This window comes from Trachurus japonicus, chromosome 10 (assembly GCF_045865225.1).
Source record: "Trachurus japonicus isolate A0001 chromosome 10, Traja_1.0".
Classification (NCBI taxonomy): domain Eukaryota; kingdom Metazoa; phylum Chordata; class Actinopteri; order Carangiformes; family Carangidae; genus Trachurus; species Trachurus japonicus.
This window is the reverse complement of record NC_140916.1, coordinates 17,869,947-17,890,589: the sequence shown is the minus strand read 5'-3', so window position 1 is coordinate 17,890,589 and position 20,643 is coordinate 17,869,947. Positions and strand designations below refer to the sequence as shown.

Below are 20,643 nucleotides of genomic sequence, written 5' to 3'. Positions count from 1 at the left end.
CAGTGACCTAGCAAGGCATACAAGCACACAAGTGGTATAAATCACTGTTAGGACCAGTGCTACATGGGATTATTACTCCAGCAGCATAATAAGACACAGTATAACAATATACTGCAAAAATTGGCTTTTCTCATGAAGCAAAGCATTTGAGCGATTCACTAATCACTTTAAATAATCAGCAAGCAGATCTCCCTCTGATATTTAAGCTAATGCACAATGAAGAGCATTAACTCATGATGTTTTCTTCTTGGCAGACTGGTCCTGAGTGCTGTGTCAGACTACTTTGCTGCTATGTTCACCAGCGACGTGAGAGAGGCAAAGCAAGAGGAGATCAAAATGGAAGGAGTGGATCCAGAGGCCCTCAGATCCCTCGTTCATTTTGCCTACACTGGTGAGTGCTCATAAAGACATTCACTAGCTCTTGTAAGTAGTTATGGGACTTCTGAAAAGAAGCGTGATTAAAATGGATCAATAAGGCAATTCATCACTAGGCCGCCTGACTGGGCAGCACTTCAACATAAAACTGCTTTATTTTACTAGGAAAAATGCCCTTTGATAAATCCACTACTCTGTGTTTCAATCCCAATATCCACTGTAGCAGTATGTTTTTCATACTCTGAGGATGAACTTTTCTATTCTGTTAATTCTTTATTCAATTTCACTAATATTTGTTGCCATGTCCTTTACTATTGAAGTGTTAGCCATCAGCAGGTACATTCAGTAAAGACATTAAAAGAACTAAATCACTTTTTCCCGTCTTGACATTGCAGGTGTCCTTGAGCTGAAAGAGGAGACCATTGAGAGTTTATTGGCCGCTGCATGTCTCCTCCAGCTTTCACAAGTCATTCAGGTTTGCTGTAACTTTCTGATGAAACAGCTTCATCCCTCCAACTGCCTGGGAATACGCTCCTTTGCAGACGCCCAGGGCTGCGTGGACCTGCTCAACGTGGCTCATATCTACACCATGGTAGGAGGGCGAACAGAGCCAGACCACATTTACATGCTGGGTGGGCTAAATTATTCATTTTGTTATAAGGAATTGAACTCTCAAAGTGGCTCATTTTGCATGAATATACAAAGCCAGCCGCAGTAAGGAAAGCTGTATTAGTAACAAGAGTATTTAAAAATGTAGTTTAATTACCCTATTTTCACATGAAAGGCACTGCACACCAGAGTGACTGAAATCAGTTCAGCTCATTATAATCTAAGATACTGACAAGAAACCAATATGAATTTTATTTTCCTTCTATTAGCTCTGATTACACCCTGCACAATAATCATTGTTTTGTCACTCCAGCCAGTGCATACATACAACATACAATATGTATATATAATGTCCCGGTTGGGTATACTATACATACAGTAACACCTTGAAATATTTGTGACTGTGCTCTGTGTTGAGGTTCGTTAACTAAAATAACCTGTCAAAACCTGTAAAGGAAGAAAGTATCGGTGGTGGTTGGTCTTACATATTTATGTCATCTAATTTCAGCAGAGAATTGGGTGACATGCACATTTGAATAGAAATGGAATAGTTTCATGCTTGCACTTTGTCTAATTTGGTTATGTGGCTGTGAGTAAGAGATACCACGTTGCCGCACATTGATTAGTGCGCTGCCAGAATCGTGAAGATGTGATTTCTATATATCTCTGGGAAGATTATTTGCATTGGATTAAGATTTATGCACATATTTGTCAGATAACGTCTTTCTGGCTATGCAGAAGTGACAGCGCTAGGCAGGCGTTATCTCCTAAAGGACATCTGCTCAGCTTGTTTACAGAGGCCCCATCCAGGACCACGAGGTTAATCTAATCATCAAACCGCACAAGAGGGCCAACTTCCCGTTCAATCACTTCAGTAATGAGCAGGGAGAGCTGTGGGCTTCCTGGATGTTCATCCTCTGGGTTCTAAGTGGAACGAGTTGTGTTTTGATAAGCTTGTTTTTCCGGGTTGAGACTGGCAGCCGAGCTCTGCCTCTGACATCCTCTTCCTATGTGGAAGAATTCCCTCTTTTTATGTTGTAGTAGATACAAATGTTATATTTTATTGTTCGAGATCACAGTGCCTCTTTTCAGCAGTAAAGCTATATTTCCTCAACATAAATACTAATGTATTTAGATTTAGTAAATGAATCCAACCCCACTTTTAGAAAATAATGAGATACAGCAGTCTGTCTTTGCCAGCTAGCAAATTACATGGTAATCGAAAAGTTCTTGAAAGGTAGTTTTCACAGCGTCCCGCAGATTAAACATCAGAGTCCCTCCTCTTCAAAACACTGTTATTACACAATTACTCTTTTGCAGTAGTTAAATCAATTAGCATCCTCTCCCACTGATCTTGTTTTCCAGGCCGTTTACTCACCAACGAGTTTGCCAGCATCTGAAAACGCATCCTTTTAAATGCTTATGAAACAGAGTCTGTTGAGCTTTCAATTTTGTCATCAGCTGTACTGCACCAGTAATTACAAATAATTGGTCTAACGCAATGTCAGAGAGTTGGATGGAATTTCTCTCTCAGCATTACCACAACAGATCAATAGATGTCCCTCATTTCATTAAGGCTGCCTATGCTAAGCTCTCAAAATCTGTTCTCATAATAGATCGCACCAAGGCAGCGCAATTTGTTGCCAGTTGATGATCAATAGCGTGCTTGTTTTTCGTAATTGTCGAGCATCTACTCTGCAGCAAGCCCTTGATTTGTCAAAGTTATCCCCGCATCTTAATATTTAATGCTCAGCTGCTTTGTACGGAAAGGAAACGGGGCATGATTATGCCCAAGGAATGCTCTGCATGTCTTTCATGTGTTTTAATGTTGGACATAACATAGAGGCACAGAGGAGGGAGGGAGTTTTATGTAGCATCATCTCTAATGGAACTGCCCAGAGACAATGTCCTTGAAGAGGTAGCCATGCAGTGCTGTAATATCGCCTGGGCTTTTGGCCAGTAAATGGAAGATCAATCTTTAGGAAGGCAATAGAGAACAGCTCCCACAAAACTTAGAGCTGGACTCCACCTTGGTGTGATGGTAATGCTGGTGTGCAGTGCTATTCTGCTTCTCATTAAAGGGCTTATAAATGTTTAGTGGTTCCATGTATGATCAGCAGGGGAAAAAATGGTTTATAAGCTCATGAAGAGGCTTTTTTGAAGATGCTTCATGCCATAGTGATTTGTAGCCTGCTGCTGTATGGACCATTTATGAAACAGACCAAACTGTGTCCTGTTCCTTCAAAAGTTTGAGAAATGGAGAGTACTTCACTGTCTTATCAGTTGTGTTAGAAACTAGACCTTCAAATTGTCATTCTCTATCTCCTTCCATCCATTTCATTTTTTTAACCTCTCTGTCCTTGTGACATCTGGTCCTCATAGGTATAGAAACACACACACCCAGACACACACAGTGCTGCACCCAGCGTTCTCCTCGGTTAATGACTGATGATTATCTGTCTCCTCCGTGTCTCCTCTGTGTTCCAGGAACACTTCCTGGAGGTCATTCAGAACCAGGAGTTCCTGCTCCTCCCCACAGCTGAGATTGTGAAGCTGCTCTCCAGCGATGACATCAACGTTCCCGATGAGGAAACCATCTTCCAGGCTTTGATGATGTGGGTACGGTATGATGTCCAGCATCGACAGCAAGACCTTGGGGTGCTTCTCGCCTTCATCCGCCTGCCTCTTCTTCCTCCACAGGTAAGACTGCAGATAAAAGTGCGATCAGGATGATGTGGTTATTTTTTTGCTGCAAGTTTGTAGCTGAAAGGGAAACTGGCAAAGAATTTTCTATGATGTAAAACAAACCAGGGAATATTTATCATTTTTGCTTGACAAATAACTGACTATGAAAATACAGTAGTTGCCAAGTTAAGACACTGCCAAGCATACCCACAACTACTGAAATGTCAATAATCACTGTTCGAGTCACTGACATAAAAAAACATCTCCCCTCTTTGTGATGAATCCAAATGGCAGTATGACAGTTTCACACAAGCAATGTACTTTTCATAAGTACTGTCATGCTATAAATAGCTTGCTTATGTTTGAATTGTTATTGTTTTAAACACTGCAACTCATGTTTTATGAATGCTTTATTTCCGAGAAATAGCACTGTTTTACCATTGTTTTCATTCTAATTTACATAACATCAGACAAAGATAAGCATTCTTCTGGCAGATTTGAAACAAAAAATGTTACTGTTTTTAAATTACAGCCACTTTATTTTCATTACTTTCCAAAACAAGTTACGGATTTTATATTCCACTTAACTGTGAATAAATAAATATGCATGAATAATAGCTCTAAGCTAAAAACAGAAAAAAAAGCAAAATAAAACAGAAAAAACAGAACAATAAAGTAAATGTTTTTATGAATGAAAAAAATGTGAAAAATGTGATCCAATGCATAAGTTATCTCATCCATCGGCTTGGGAGATGCATTTTGCTGTGAGGTAAATAAACAGCAGATACAAATCAGTACAAACTGAAAGGATGAGTGGAGCGGTGCTGCTGACATCTCTTGCAGGCATAACAAGATCAATAAATACATACAGAACTTTCTGTTATGAAAGTGAATTGTGCGCTGAAATAGTCAATAAAACCACGTTAAAAATGTGCACAGGCTTATTGTTATATAGGGGAAGAGACTGATATAATAGGATTTGACGCTATGTTTTGGAAAACAAACAGATGACTGCACTTTGGATTGTTTTGGGAAATTGTATAATTATAGAAACTACATGGCAACAGTATTTAAATAGCAATGTTTTAATTTGTCTACGTACATGTGTCTTACAAAATCATCAAAATCATCACTCAACTCAGATCATAGAGAAGTTCTTTAAGTCAGAGATTGTAAAGCATATCTATTGTTCATCTGTTGTTTCAGAATGAGTGAAAACTTATTGATTCTTCACTTGTAATGTAGCTTCTTGCAGATCTGGAAAACAACAAGATGTTTTCCGATGATCTGGAGTGCCAAAAGCTGCTGATGGAGGCCATGAAGTACCATCTTCTGCCTGAGCGACGTCCCATGTTTCAGAGCCCCAGAACCAAACCAAGAAAGTCCACAGTGGGTGCGCTTTACGCAGTCGGAGGGATGGATGCCACCAAAGGTATGACTGCTAGCTGGCAGTACATGAACACAGCATATCTGAATTGTAATACATCATCTCTGTGGTTTTAGGATCTACCACCATAGAGAAGTACGACCTGCGGACAAACACTTGGGACCAGGTCGGTGTCATGAATGGACGCCGGCTGCAGTTTGGTGTGGCGGTGATAGACAACAAGCTGTACGTGGTTGGAGGGAGAGATGGACTCAAGACATCCAACATGGTTGAGTGCTACAACCCAGTCAGTAAAGTGTGGTCCACCATGCCCCCCATGTCAACACATAGACATGGACTTGGTGAGTGTGTTAATACAATTTTCTCTTAATAGTCACTCAGCAATTCAAAAATGTACAGTCACTAATTAGCTTAATAATTCTACCCATTATTTTCTCAATGAAACAATTAGTTTCATGAATAAAGATTTAGGTAAACATCTTTATATTTGACTTCTTAGCATTATGAACTGTTGTGTGCAGAGGGTGTTGACAATAAGATTTGTTCAGCTAATTCAGTGTTTGAGGTTTTAGCTCAGTCAGGCTTCCTGGTGTTATGAAAAACATAAATTGCACAACACATGCTCAGAGAGGTCATGGCTGGCGTGCTGAAAAAAAAAATCCCACATTTCTGTTTGAGATAGACCTTTGATATTTTCCCATTCCCCTATCAAAGCTTGGCAGGCTGCACTGGCCCTGCTCTTCCTTACCCTTCCCTTCCCAATAAATCTCATATTAGAGGCATTTTGATTCACAGTTGAAACAGGTCTTCGTAACAGAACAGGGAGATCTTGTCTACGCATTCAGCTTACTCACCCGGTGTGGTCGAAGGTATCAGCGAGCCCAGGAGATCACACTGTAGAGATTACCTGTGTTGTCTTTGATCTTTCCTGTAGCAAATATCTCTTGCTGCTTTGCTTGTGGTGTGCATATTTTGAGTCTGAATATATTTGAGCTTGGTGTCTACAAACATCCCCACATGGCCACTTCCAATTGTGTGCATTCCAGGTAAAGACAAGAAAAAATATATATGTTTTCTATTCCACAACCACCAGTCGGTAAGATATAAAGAAACAGAACTGTGTATGTCTGACAATGTTTATGACATTGGAGGGTCTCTGAAGGTGGTCTTGCCCTTGTGTTCCCTTGAAAAAACTGAACTCTCACCAAAGGAAATAAGGGTGGTAATATAAAAATCCATTGTGTTAAAACATCCTCTGCATTGTTAGTGATGAAAACCGCTTTCCTCTGTGACTTGGGAATGAGGAATAACAATGTAGTTTTATAGTCTTCCTGTTTTTTTATAGATTTGGTCAGCTCAGTGACTCACTCCGCTGCTAAAAAGAGGAGCGTGCTTCTGCTTCGGCTCTCTCCAAGAACTGTTGAAAGAAAGAATTTGATTTAGAAATGTCATTTAATTTCTTCTCATTGATTATTCACTAACACCTCACATTACCTTTTGCTGGACCCGTATTTGTTAGCCTCGATAATAGCTTTGATAATTTAATGAAATGGTTTAATCCACTGTAAAACAGTAGGTGAATGTCATCAATGTTACAACATCTGCTTTGTGCATCTACTATAAACTGTCAATACAAAATAAGACACGCACATTAGTGAATTACATAAAATTCATTGCACCCATCTGTGCAGGCATTGCTGTGCTGGAAGGCCCCATGTATGCTGTCGGCGGCCATGACGGTTGGAGCTATCTCAACACAGTGGAACGGTGGGACCCACAGGCTAGGCAGTGGAACTATGTGGCCAGTATGTCGACACCACGAAGCACCATGGGAGTCACAGCACTCAATGGAAAGTAAGTTACCTTTCTTTCTTTCTTTCTTTCTTTCTTTCTTTCTTTCTTTCTTTCTTTCTTTCTTTCTTTCTTTCTTTCTTTCTTTCTTTCTTTCTTTCTTTCCAGACCAATCCACGACAAATGTCTTCTGATAAATACATGTGCAACCTTCAACTTTTGGGCAAAGTATATTGTTGTGTTTTTACTACTTTGAAACATGATCCAGTCAGAGGTTAGGTTTCCTGGCATGGGCGAAGCCACAACAGGCACTGAGGAGGCAGACAAGTACAGGCAATTTACAATAAAAAAAGGAATGCCAATGTTTTTGATAGGGCCCTGTCTGCCAAGATTTTCACTTTGTTATTTAAACGCATAAAAGCTGTGATCCTCATCTCTGTCTTGCTTTTTTCCACAATATAAGTTCTCTTTCCTTGCAACAACAACCTGACTTTGACTAAGGAAGAAAAGCAGATGTGTTTATCTAGATTTAATCATCTGCAAGTTAATTTGTATTCTGTATAAAACTGAATTACAATGAAAAATCCAAACATGACATGACAGCGTGCCTTGTTTCGCGAAACAGTCAGCAGTAATGTGGGGCGTAACTTGGAATAGAGCATCTAATAACAGAGACAGGGTTGTGTAACTCACGGTGCATTGGTCCAGGAAGAGCTGGAGTGAGTGCAGTATTAGTGTGGTAATAGTTTGAAAACAGCAGACTTCTTAAAGGCAGAGTCCAAGCTGTGTGATAAACTACAGTGCAGCTGAGAAGTACTCAGGCAGCTCGGAGCAGAGGCTGCTCAGATTAGTGTGGTAATTTATACAGTGTAATCGAGACTATGAAAACAAAACACTTCATGTATTTGTATGTATTAAGTGCATTACAACACTATTTGAAAGTAAATTAAGCAAAGACCAGGCCAGCTCTCAGCCTAATTTAAATATGTTTGTGAGCCGAAGGAGAAAAGAGGCTGCTGCTCTACATCCAATATTCAGCGTTGAAGTTGGTGCTGAGTTATTTCTGCATCTAGGTCAAAAATAGACAACAAGGAAACTGTTTCCCTAGCCTCTACTTTTTCTTGCTGTCGGGCCTGTGAGCCATGAGCACTTAAAACACTGATGTGATCTTTCTGGGAGAGAAGACTCTCAAGGAAAGGGCCTTTGAAAACTGTTATCCAGTGCGCTCTGCTGCATCTTACAAAATCTGTCGCACCGTCGCTGTTCTGTCAGTATTTTTTACCAACACCTGACAGCTGATGTTCGCCTCTCTTGACGGATTCAGTTGAGCTGAATGTCAAATATCTGAGAATTTTTGTTTAATTTCTCAGACTGTTTGCGGTAGGCGGCAGGGACGGCAGCTCATGCCTGAGGTCGATGGAGTGCTTCGATCCGCACACCAACAAGTGGAGCATGTGCGCACCCATGGCTAAGAGACGAGGAGGAGTGGGTGTGGCGACATACAACAACTTCCTGTATGCTGTAGGCGGACACGACGCTCCCGCTTCCAACCACTGTTCTAGACTCTCCGATTGTGTTGAGAGGTCAGTAGAGACTTGGAGAAAACACACAAACACAGAAAATGTTGTGCAATAACTTCTGGATTGCATTGAGTAGAGCTCAATCATGGGTGGGGACCAGGCTGTTGACTTTCTGCTAGGAACAAAAGGTATTTGAGCTCCTGTTGATCCCCACCCTGTTCCTGCATTCTGAGACTTGTCAGTGTTTCTACATGCACTACGTGACACTCAGCTGAGCAGATCATAGTTTCCACGCTTGCCTTTATTTTATAGTATCTGGCACCATCTGCTGGAGGTAACAACACACCAGTACAGCACCCTCAGTTGGAATTCCCAGATCACTATACCATTCTTCTCTTTCAAAATTTGGGATTGGATCTTACTTATCTTCACCTCCCACTACTTCTAAATTAGAGAGAGAGACACACACACATGAATTGATTTTGCAAATGGTCCCCATAAAATTATACCAGATTTCTCAGCTCAGATGAATTTGGCACATTTCTTCCCCACCATAGCTGTTTCTTTTTTTTAACTCTTTATTTATTTTGCTTTTTTTGTTTTTCATAAACAAGAGCCATTGCACAACAATGCAAGTTACCAAAATGACAGAAGATGAAAAACAGGGTAAAACTAAATAAAGAAGAATAAAGAAAAATTATTCAAAAATAAATAAATAACAAGTAGAGGTGGGGCACACCACCCTGGTTGCAGCTTTCATCACTGTCCATTAGGTCTGCTGCATATTAGACTCTTCTTTTTTTCGTATACACAAACCATTTCTGCCACCTTTGGTCCAAGGTCCCTGCTTTCATTCTGAGACAGTAAGTCAGTCTTTCCATCAAGTAAATCTCCTCAACAATATCCAGCCACTGCGCTGGACTTGGAGGGTCACTTTTCAACCAGTTTCTTGTTATGGCCTTTTTACATGCCAAGATCAATATTTTGAAAAGATACAGGTCCTTCTTTTGAATAGTGCCTTCTGGAGACAAACCCAGATACAGAGTCCGGGGGTCTCTGGGTATCCTGTAAGGAAAAAATGTTTTCCAGAATCTGAACCACTCTGTCCCAGAACCCCTGCAGTTTTACACATGAGTGTGATTGGCACTCATCTGCCCACATTTCCTCCAACATTGCTGCTGTTCACATATTTGTTTATTTTTGATGTGTGGTGTGATGAAAAAGCTAATTAAATTCTTCCATCCAAACTCCCTCCATCTTTTAGAGCTGGTGGAGGTTTGTTGAGTTCTGCACATAGAATGTATGCTGTTTCATTCAATTGTCCATGAAGCTTTTGTAAACTGGTGGGATGCATCTTTACTGATTGACTATGTCCATTTAACAATTTCTGGCTCTCAGATACAACATCTTTTAGGTCTTGTCAGCATGTTAAGAGTTTGTTGCCCTTACAGTTTATTCATTTTTTTTAGTTTTTTTCTACAGTGTGGCAAAGTAGTGTTACAATTTCTTACAAAAAACAATTTGTTTGACAGGATTGTGTATCACATTTTACATTTCAATCAGTAAATTTGTCAAATCAAATGATTTCGATCAGATCAGCGTCTATGCCTGTTTAATTTTTTATATAGTGTTGGGATTTACTGCATTCTCACCCATGCATTTGATAATCACACCTTTAAAAAGCTGCACTTGAATGACTTCATTACTGGGAAGTCATTCAAAGTAAATCACATAACGTGTCTGTTTTACTTCATCTAAGCGGTCAACAAAGGATTTTTTTGTGCAGCTGCTTCTGCCCTCACTGATGAGTCCAACTCTCTCTGGACTCAGCATCCACCAGCTGCTGTCGGAGAGACAGTTTTACTTTAAAGTTTCAATTTAGTTCTCACTCTGTGCTGATAGAAGTTCCCCCTGGTGACTATTCGTACATCTGTGATTTAAGAGAGCGGACATAAGGGCGTCTCAATTAGTTGAGAGAGGATGCTGTTTTCCTCTTAAGATCCAGACTGATTGGATAAATGAAAATTTTAAAATATGGAGGAAAAAAATCGTCTTTTACCAGACCAGCCATTATGCAAAAATGACCATCTGACAAAAAAATTGCTATTGCAGGTATGATCCAAAGACAGACATGTGGACCACTGTGTCCTCCCTGAGCGTTCCCCGGGATGCGGTGGGCGTATGCCTGCTGGGCGACAGGCTGTATGCTGTGGGTGGATATGATGGCCAGTCGTATCTGAGCACTGTTGAGTCCTACGATGCACAGAACAATGAGTGGACGGAGGTAATTGCATCCACCGCAATCAATTTAACACAGTTACACAGCATGCTTTAAATATTCTATATTCACAATGCACATTTTCTTCTAGGGAACTTTTGACATTTTAAACTGCTAATATTTTAATCCAACTGTAGCTGATATTTGCCAGCACTGGTTACATATAACATCAGGTCTGCAGTTAATTACCTTTGGGAAGATAAATCTGCTGAGGTCACCAACTCCTTATAGCTTTCTTTTCTTCTTTTGCAATATGTTTTTCCAATCTTGCCTCTGTAACCCTCTTATCTGCATGAAATACAATTTGATTCTTTTTTGAAGACAGCCTCAGATGAGAGTCTGCATGTTAACCTCTCTGTCTTCCTGTAGGAGGTCCCTCTCAACATTGGCAGGGCAGGCGCCTGTGTGGTGGTGGTGAAATTGCCTTGAGCGTTTTGTCTCATGACAGCATGGGAAACAAATGAGAGAGCTGCGAAGAAAAGTGGACAAACAAAACAACAGATCGAGGACACATCCTTTGAGAGTCATGTTTTTATTTTTTTTCCTTTAACTCGGCTCTACAGATTTTTCAGAGGGAAACACAGACAGAGCCTTGCCCATAAAACATTGTTTCTATCATTAGTGGACATGTCTGCCCACTGGGGAGGATTTGTTCAGAGACTGGAATGCACTGCACATTCTCCACATTCTCAACCGATCAAGAATTTTCATACACTTGGCTAAGCTGTAGCGAATCAGTGCCAAGCCTTTGTTGTACTGATTTGTTATACAAGTTTTATGAAAACTTCTATGTATGTCCATAAGATTATGTGTAAAACTTACATTTTGAGTAAACAAGCTGAACTGCAGGTTTGTTTACATTTATACACAAACATTTCCTATCAGTGCCATCACATACAGTATATTTTTTGGGGGGGTTTATTTCCCTTTATAGCCACTCAAATGAAAAATTGTTATAATAAGTAAATGTAACTATGTACCGGTGTCAGAGCAGATTCTTAGTCTTTAGTGAAGAAGACCACTGCGACACTGAGGCTGACGGGAGTGGTTGGAGTTTGGGAGTGAAATCAAACCCTTTGCTGAGTAATATATTTGGACTTTTTCTTGAATACTTTTTTTAATGAGCCTGTAGCTACAGAACACCAAAGTCATTTGCTTGTCTTAGAAGAAGTCTTGTTACGCATTAAATAACGGTTTACAAAACTGTGAATTACAGAAAATATATCATATTGATATTTCATGGCTGTACAGATTTCTAAAACTACATTTGTGTTGATAGACTCATGCCTAAACCAGTGCATTGGTGACTGCAAATGTCATTATTCTTTTGGCTTTATTTCCAGGCATGCTAGCTGAGCATTTTTTATTATTATTATTTGATTTATACAGTAATATATTATATTAAGATCATTATCTTCAATGTTTTTCAAAGAATTGAATGCCTTCCTGGAAATAAACAGCAAACTAAGAGGCACAAGCTGCATCCAAACAACCTACTGTATCTGCGAGGATTTCAAGCACTATTTTACATTTTTAAATGTCCACAACATTTCTCTAATGTGACTGATTAGAGTTTTTAGATTTGTAGCCAGTTATTCAGCTGCTCATAAATGTTAACTTTACTAACTCCACAGGAAAAAAAACAATTTGTAATTGTAATTCTAACATGTTCTAGGGGCCAAATATCACTTTTTATGTTTTTATCATGATTTTGTACAGCATGGGAACCTCTAAATAAATAAAAATTACTTCAGTCTTCTCTGCATGATCAAATCCATGTTCACAGCTGAATGTGGCCCCTCAGCGGGCAGGTTTTGATTTCTCTTGTTCTGCTTTACGTAAACTAAACTTATCCTTTCACCAAACAGGAAGCTTTGATGTCAGAATTAACCTTGTTTTTTGTTGTCACCGCAGCACCCACTTCTAGATTCAAGCAAGCATGTTTGTTGATATCACTCTGCATTTTCACTTCCTCACCAACAGACTGAGGACCAACTGTTAGCACTTGTCTTTGTGTGATTTTTTTTCTTTTTATTGTTTACCTTCCAAACAGTTTCAACGTCCCTGCTACCTTTTTCGCTTGGTTGGATGGATTTCAATGTGTACAGCTTTTTAAGAAAACATAAAATATTAGACACACACTACAACAAAACCTCATTTGTACACTCCATATCTGAGTTGACACAAAGATTAATCCCCTTCTCTAACTTTCTATTTCTGTTTGTCTGTATCTCCTGTCAGATCTTATAAAGGAAATCAATAAAGGATAATAGCTTTGACCTAAGTCCACCTCCTCAGAGTATAACATTACTGAAAGCCCTAACATGTAGAATATTTATCTCAATATATCTCTGTCCAATTAATTCGAGACACACAGGGCAATGGCTGTAGAAACATGAGATAATAATGATAAAAATAGCTTGATTCAATTTGTCCTTGTATTGAATGTGCTTGTTGCAAAAATACAAGATTCCTTCCCATACTTTCCAGTCCAGTGTTTCCTAATCTTAAATTCCACATCTGTTAGACTAAACTGCCAGCACAGTCCAGGTGTCAACCACTGGTACTAAACCACAGTTAAAGACACAACGTGATAAACAATGAGCGAGAGTCAGCAACACGTGATAAGAGAATGAATGATGCAACACACCACCTCAAACACATCAGCTAGGGTTAGCTCCAAGTCTGATCGTAGCTTAAAGGGACCATGGAAAATGTAGAGCAAACTGTAAGGAATGAATTATCTGATGATTTAGAGAAAAAAAGGTGTCACAGCTCTGTGTCACTTGTTTTTGCTGCTGAACTCTCATTTAAAATCCTTATTTAACCTTTTTACTGTAAGAGGTTAAAGTGACCTAAATCTGTTGAAACAAAACGGCCTACTTGGAAAAAAGGAACCTTGTTTCCTCTCAATATGTTGGCTAAATAAAACTATTCTACATTTGGGGAACCATACTGAGATTACCACTGAAGAGATTAAAATCAGTATCACAAAACAGCTTCTTTCCTTATTTTGTTATATTTATATTATAAAATATAAATAATTTGTCATGTTTGAGGTTATTCACCCAAATGCATTAAATGTAAAACAAGCATTTATTGAGTCCAACACAGAATGTATCAAAGGCTGACTGACTGACTTTAAATAAAATACTCTATCCATGTGACTTTCATTTTTAGAGCCAGAGCCATTTTAAGCAGGAAATTAAGACAGAAGGAGTTAGAGAGGTAATTAAATTAATACAAAATAAAATAAGTGTGTTTAATTTTCAATTTCATTTAAATGGAAAAGGGTAAAAACAATCATGCTGAATAAGCAACAGAGCAAACTGGCTGCCACATTGACACATGATGTTAAAGTTGTCCTTACCTGGATGTTCATTGCCTTGTGTATACATGTCTTGTAGAGAGGGGAAAATTGGCTTATTCTAACTCTCATAAAGAAAGCAAATGAAACACATTTCCCATACATATTGAATTCAGCTCATACTGATATTTTATCAAAAGAAGGGAATAGATGTTATATCATGATTTAGTTTCATAATAGTGTCTATTCAGTACAGTCTCAGTTTCTCTCAAATCATTTAACCAATCTCTCTTTTCCACAGACCACATCTATACCGAACATGACATCTTTGTATACCGAACTGTAAAGACAGTGTGAATAGGATACTGCAGCATTCTCCTGCTGCATCTGTGGTGTCCATTGTTGCAGATGAAGGTTAAAGCTACAATGCCATACATAACCACACAACAATAAGCCTCAGCTTTGAAACCGGTAGCTGCTTTTCAGGTTGTGGCTGCTCAGTGTATACTTTATGCTCCTTCATGGTGATGTAATCATATCATAAATTATCAAGAGAGGGTGCTGTTGCACTGCAGAGGACGCGCCAAACCACACTTACCACTGCAAACGGCAAATCAAAGATCTCCAATACCATTACTGTTCATAATAAATGTCAACCGGCATTAAGAATTCCAAGGACAAATACTTGAGCTAATAACCCTGCATAATTATTGAGACATGATGATGAAATGTTGGGAAATTGGATGTTAAAGCGTCACCTTCTCTTACTTTTAAATGAGCATCTTGCTGAGTTTTAAGGGAGCACAAAGCCTACGAACAAGATGCGTTCTGACTCGAGAGATGATTTATCAGGTTTTAAAGGGATTTTGGCATCACAAAAGTCTGAACAATCTCTCATAATTGTGTGACAAATGGAGACAGATTGTTCTATTTTTGAGCTCTGCTCCTAGCCCCTTTTTGATATTCTTTTTTTCCTCTTCTGGTAGTGTGGGAGCAGCTCTTCTTCGTATTTTATTATTTTTTTGTGACAGTGAAAGATGGAAAGTGATGAGAGAAAGATGCAAGAACACAGCATGAGTTGCAAACATTGTACTTTATTGTTTGTTTCTTGTGAATGCATAACATATGAGGACAAGATTTGGTTTCTTATATAACATATATTTTGGGTTAAATGGGGAATGACAGTTTTTATTAATTACAAATCACCAAATTACCAAGACAACATGTCACAGGCACAGACTTCTGGATATCTCTCAATGCATTTCTTGTTTGCCAGATAAATGATAGCGCTGAATAATTGTTTGCTGTCAAAATACAGTCTTAGAACTTCAGCCTCGATCACTTGGCCTAATGCTCACTGAAGAGTGCCTGGAAAAAAATGGATTTGGATGGTTTATTTGTCAAAACACAGTGTTCTAGGAAAGACTGTGAATGAAAAAAAAAAAAAAAACAGCATGCGAGGGATCATCCTCACCATGGGGACAAAAGACAAGATGGATCCCTCTACAAGTGCCACAACAAACTGTCAACTTAGAATAAGATTGTGTCGTCAAGCCTGCTTAAATAAGCCTGTTAACATTGCACTTTTGACATCTCACAATGCTGCAGCATATCAGGCAAAACGTTGTGTCTTCTCTTCCCAGGTGATGGCAAATTGATTTCAAAGTGCATCGATTTTTTTTTATTTTATTGCATGTGTCTGAATTCAAGAAGATTTAACATATCACACAGGCGGGAGGGCTATATCTAACCACAGAGGTCTGTGTATGTCTACTGTATGTGTACGTGTGTGTGTGTGTGTGTGTGTGTGTGTGTGTGTGTGTGTTCCTCAAGCAGGTGAAGTTGAGAAATCACCTGCTTGAGGAACTGCACCACAAACCTTTTAGTGACACTGCTGGTGATGAAGTAGTTAGCTGAGCTTTCATGAGTCGAGCACTGATACAAAGAATGACAGTTGCTTTTCTCGTCTGATCAAAGGCAGCAGACAAGTGCTGTAGAATGTTTCTCCCTCCATCCTCCCCCCAAACCCTGTCTCTCTCTAATGATAGTTGAATACATTGTCATCTCATTATCTTTGAAGAGGGGAAAGATCCCTCCCGTATGAGTGGGCACTGTGTCTCTTGCCATCAGACAGGCCCTGAGATTGGTGAAGCGCATTCTCGTCTCATTATGTTGAGTGAGAGATATCAGACACATCCCATCTGCCTAACGCCTTCCACACACATGCCGCCATGCTTCAGTCATAGAGGCTGCTACAGGAATACTGGGAGTAGTTTATCTGCAATTCTATAACTCAGCTAAGAGACTGGTTTCCTAAGCAGGTTCAGACAATGCTATCACCCAGATCACTGTATGATTAAATATCATTTCCAGTATTAAGAGACTACAAGAGAAAAAGCAGGACTTTTTACCGCTAAAGAGCCCTGGAATACATCTCGTCTCCATCTCATATCATCATTAATATTGCAGTGTATCATGTAGTTTATTTCTCAATGGTTTTTAAAGTAGAACACAAAACTCATTTACCCCCGGGCTACTGGCTGCAAGGCTTTTACTGTGGTTCCTTTCTGACAAATGAAAAGAGAACTAAATTTCACTTGTGCGATCCCTCCCAATTTCCCAATTTGCAAAGCCTCCCCAGAGTAAAGAAAAAAGAAAACATGTGAACATATTACACAGCCAAACAATCTGATGCAATCACACCACAAACCACGACCTGAAAAATCAACATGATAAGGTTCATATACAGAAAATATACAGTTTTTAAGTTACAATTTCAATTTTGAATAATAATAACAATAATAACAATAAAAAAAACAGCTGCACTGAGCTAATTGTGTTGCTTGTGTGACTATTCTAATATGAATGAATAGTGCTTAAAGCCAAAAGCCAACAATAATAATATGTGACAGAAATGCCAAATTGGTCCCAGTTTCTCTTGACTGGCTCTAACAGATGTCATGGGCCGATTGCCAAAACATCTTATCGTGGACACAGTACAGTGAAGCCACAACACTGATCTACATGATGGATGTCAGATCAAAATGAATCCAGCCATGGTTTTACCAGCTTTGAATTCATGCATGGGGAAGCCTGTCAGGGGCGAGAGATGATGTGGACACTGGCTCTCACTGTTTGTCAAGATTTTACATCCCTCCCCCTCGCTACTCGTTTGAAGCAAGTCATCTGCTGTCTAGCAGCTTGCTGCCAGTACGCCTGAGAATCTAGATTCAACATTTGTGGACTTCTCACAGGAATGAATGCAATTAGACTGTTTTGTGGGTGTAAAGCATCCTTCTGCATACACCATGCAATTTATCATTTTAATGGGCCTCAACTTTCCCAAGGAACATGCTTTAATTTAGTAACTACACTTGTCTGTTCCTTATTTTATGTTTCTAATTCAGACAGTAAACCAGTGACCCATCAATGGCATATTATTTTTTCTATGGCAGTTTGCGTCTTTGGAAGACTGGGCGGAAGAAAGAAGAACACAACTAAAAGCAGCTGTTTGAAAGTTGAGCATCAAATGATGTCTTGACATCAAATGGAATAAAAAGGAAACATCAAAACCTGAGAAAGATCACATACGCAAACAGCCCAATTCTTTAAATGAGATGTTTGTTTTCTGACTGATACAACGGTGATGACAAAGTTGCACTTCTCAAACTCACTTTCTAAGCCTTTACAGCATCCATAATTCAGAGAACATCATGTCCACTTCAATAACACAAGGCCTAGCTCCTTGAAGGACACACACAATATACATTTTACTGCTTCTTTTTTTTAGATAAATCATTGCAATAGAAGGAAAAAAATACATCTAGTGTTGCTTGTGTGCCACTATTGTGTCTGCTACGCCTCTTACCCCATACGATCTTTCCCTCCGCACATTACTGCTGCCCCTGCAACACCCACTTACGTATTACCTCCAGAACTAAATCACTTCCTTTGTCAGACACGACTGCCTTTCTCTCCCAGACCCATTGCTTACTGCTATTGTTAGTGAAGATGAACAGCCCACGACAATTAAAGGTGTGGACCATTACTTCAGCTGTATGGAAGGTTAGGCCTCATGCTTTACAGCCTGGGGGAGCGCACTGCCATATCTGCATCTGTCATCCACAGCCATTATGGACAGCATTCGAATGGATGAAGAGCCAACAAATGTCCACTGCTCTGGGTCAGGTTTATGCTGCCGTGTCAGACGTCTAAAGGATTCGGGCAGGGAATATTATGGAACCATGATGAAACTGGGTTAGAGAAATGCAGTCTAATGCAAAAGCAGAAAATGCATCACGATGAGAACTTTTAAAGCTGTCTGATGCTGTTCAATGGTGTACGAAGAGTGGCTTGCTCACAATTTTTATAACAGTTAATGTGATGATAGTGATTTCGCTGCTCGAGATATACACGTTTTGCTTTAGCCCTATGTTAATTACTGGGAGCTCGTCAGTTTTAATTGTCCTTTGTAACTGTGGCCAATGATTGTTTAATACACCACTTTGCCATCCATTTAAAAATACAGTACATAGTGAAGAGTGCTTTAGAAAACATCAAAATGGATACTGTTGCCTCCTATTGACATAAACATATTTTGTGCAGGAAGGACTGTTATGTTCACAAAATACAGAATCATTTTGTTAATCTTTTTCTGCTTTTACCCCATTGTGACTGAAACTAAATTGTCATATCATAACTATAACAGCATAAACTGTCCAATCTGTAGATTGTTTGGTTTCTAATGAACACATCTTGTGCCAAGTATTTTTTACAACAGTAAAAAATGACAGGAAAATACTGCTCAAGTCATAAAATTTACTACAGCGAAGTGGCTTTTTTTCCTGGTATCATCTTTGGTACTATCTCATGGTGCTGTTGTACAGCATTGCCCAGAGAGTCTGCTTTTGATGATAAGTTTGTAGTAGGTGTAAAAGCTGGTGCTGGTGCTGTTGTCACGCCGCCAAATTGGCCAAAACTGCTTTTGTACTGCCCTATCCCTTTTCTTCTGTTTACAGTAAAGGAAAATATATTGCCTCTTGTGCACCAAGGGATTTTCCCAGGAAAGTCTTGCCAGGCGTGAGTGATTAGAGCAATAAAAAGGAAATCCATTCATGTAAAAATGTCACAGATTACTTTAATCTTTAAATCACTTTAAATCTTTCATGTGTATCTTGCAGTAATATGTTCTTAATTCAAAATCCCATAGAGAAAGATGGGTTAGGTCAAATCTAGTTTAAATCACTGATGACAATAGAGACATATCACTACATATGCAAAAGGATGAAATGACAGTTATATTGACGTAACAAGAAAAAATGAAATTTCTAAAGTAATAATAATGTGCAAGTACGGTGAAGTGATATTGTAAAACTGAAAACAGTTTCTGCTACAGTGTTTCAGCTGTAGGCAATAGTCTATAACTACCTACAGATGTGATCTGAACAGAGGCGCCAGGGCTGATTTAATCAATTTTTAGAACATTTTGTTTCTTGCTTAACCCCAGGCAATCAGCAGTACACAGGCAAAACCCACACGGTAGCCATATTGCCAGGAGGATTGCCCACGGTGGACAAAAGCCGAACCTTTCTTATCCTCCTATAGCCCGGTGTCTGAATCTGATAGCGTATGCATGCAGATAACAACTTCAAAAGATTAATTCTCATCTTACTACACATTTTTTTGTGCAGGAAAACCTCTTGTACTCCAAGTAGCCTAAGTCTTTTATTACATAGCCTTTAGCTTGGTAAAGAACTTTCCCTTCAAATTCATCCTGAGGCTCATGCCTGATACTCCTGTTTGACGTGCAGAGGTGTTCAATTATTTAGGTTGAATCTGTATTTTGTTATAGAATGGAGTTGGAAGGAATACTAAACTGTATCAAGTTACCAGCTACGAGGGCTGTGTTGGGTGAATTAAACACAAGATATTGACCTTGTAAATAGTGGATTTGTGCACCTGATTATTACATAATGTTTCCCCTGACTGCTTCTAAGCACATCACATTTTAGCGAGTTAACTCAAGAAACATTTCTCCAGAGAGTAGTGCACGGGAGCTGGCTTTTAATGACTTATTCTCAATAGTCAATGGATATGCAAAAAGGCAAGCTCAGTTTAATAAGTTACACCACAGCACCACATACAGTCTCTGAAAAAAAGGAAAAACAAAAATTACAATAACAGACAAATAAAATGGTAAATACTGAATGCCACTAGCTCATTATGTTGTATCTCCATTCATCTCTCTTGCACTCTCCTGTATGCCTTATGTCCTTCACAGCACAGGAAACCATGCATAAAGACCAGACTTCCCAGCATGCCTCAGGCTTTCCAACATAGTTGCCAGCAGGATGCAACACTGCAAAAGGTGCTGCCTCTTTAAGTCTCCTGTGTGGCATGTTAAGCAATGGTAATCTGCCGCAGTGCAGACAATAAATTCCACTGCATAACTAAGCGTCGCCATGACATCGTACCTGGATGGAATATCATATGGGCAGATGGAGGGATAGATGGATTGAGGCCATGCTCCTTGCAGAATAAATATGTGTCCCCAGTGTTGACACAAACGGGACAGAATCACCAGTGTCACCAGTTGTCCATGTGCTGTATTAGTGGAAAAAAAGGAGGAGTGTGCATTAATTATTTCCTCTAGCTTAGTGCCGGGTTGGTCAACATGTGATTCATCTGTTCA

The 20,643-nt window shown here is 39.3% G+C and overlaps 1 protein-coding gene across 1 annotated transcript in view; it reads left to right on the top strand.

The window, feature by feature from the left end:
• Positions 1 to 13,074, top strand: part of klhl4 (kelch-like family member 4) — a 34,027-nt gene extending 20,953 nt beyond the window's left edge. The window contains exons 4-12 of the mRNA XM_085789698.1: positions 255 to 391; positions 771 to 967; positions 3,472 to 3,684; positions 4,915 to 5,101; positions 5,173 to 5,397; positions 6,748 to 6,910; positions 8,218 to 8,430; positions 10,480 to 10,651; positions 11,015 to 13,074. Of these exons, the coding sequence (XP_085645824.1) occupies positions 255 to 391; positions 771 to 967; positions 3,472 to 3,684; positions 4,915 to 5,101; positions 5,173 to 5,397; positions 6,748 to 6,910; positions 8,218 to 8,430; positions 10,480 to 10,651; positions 11,015 to 11,074 (1,567 nt within the window). The 3' untranslated portion in view covers positions 11,075 to 13,074. The remainder of the gene's footprint in view (positions 1 to 254; positions 392 to 770; positions 968 to 3,471; positions 3,685 to 4,914; positions 5,102 to 5,172; positions 5,398 to 6,747; positions 6,911 to 8,217; positions 8,431 to 10,479; positions 10,652 to 11,014) is intronic.
• The last annotated feature ends 7,569 nt before the right edge of the window (positions 13,075 to 20,643 follow it).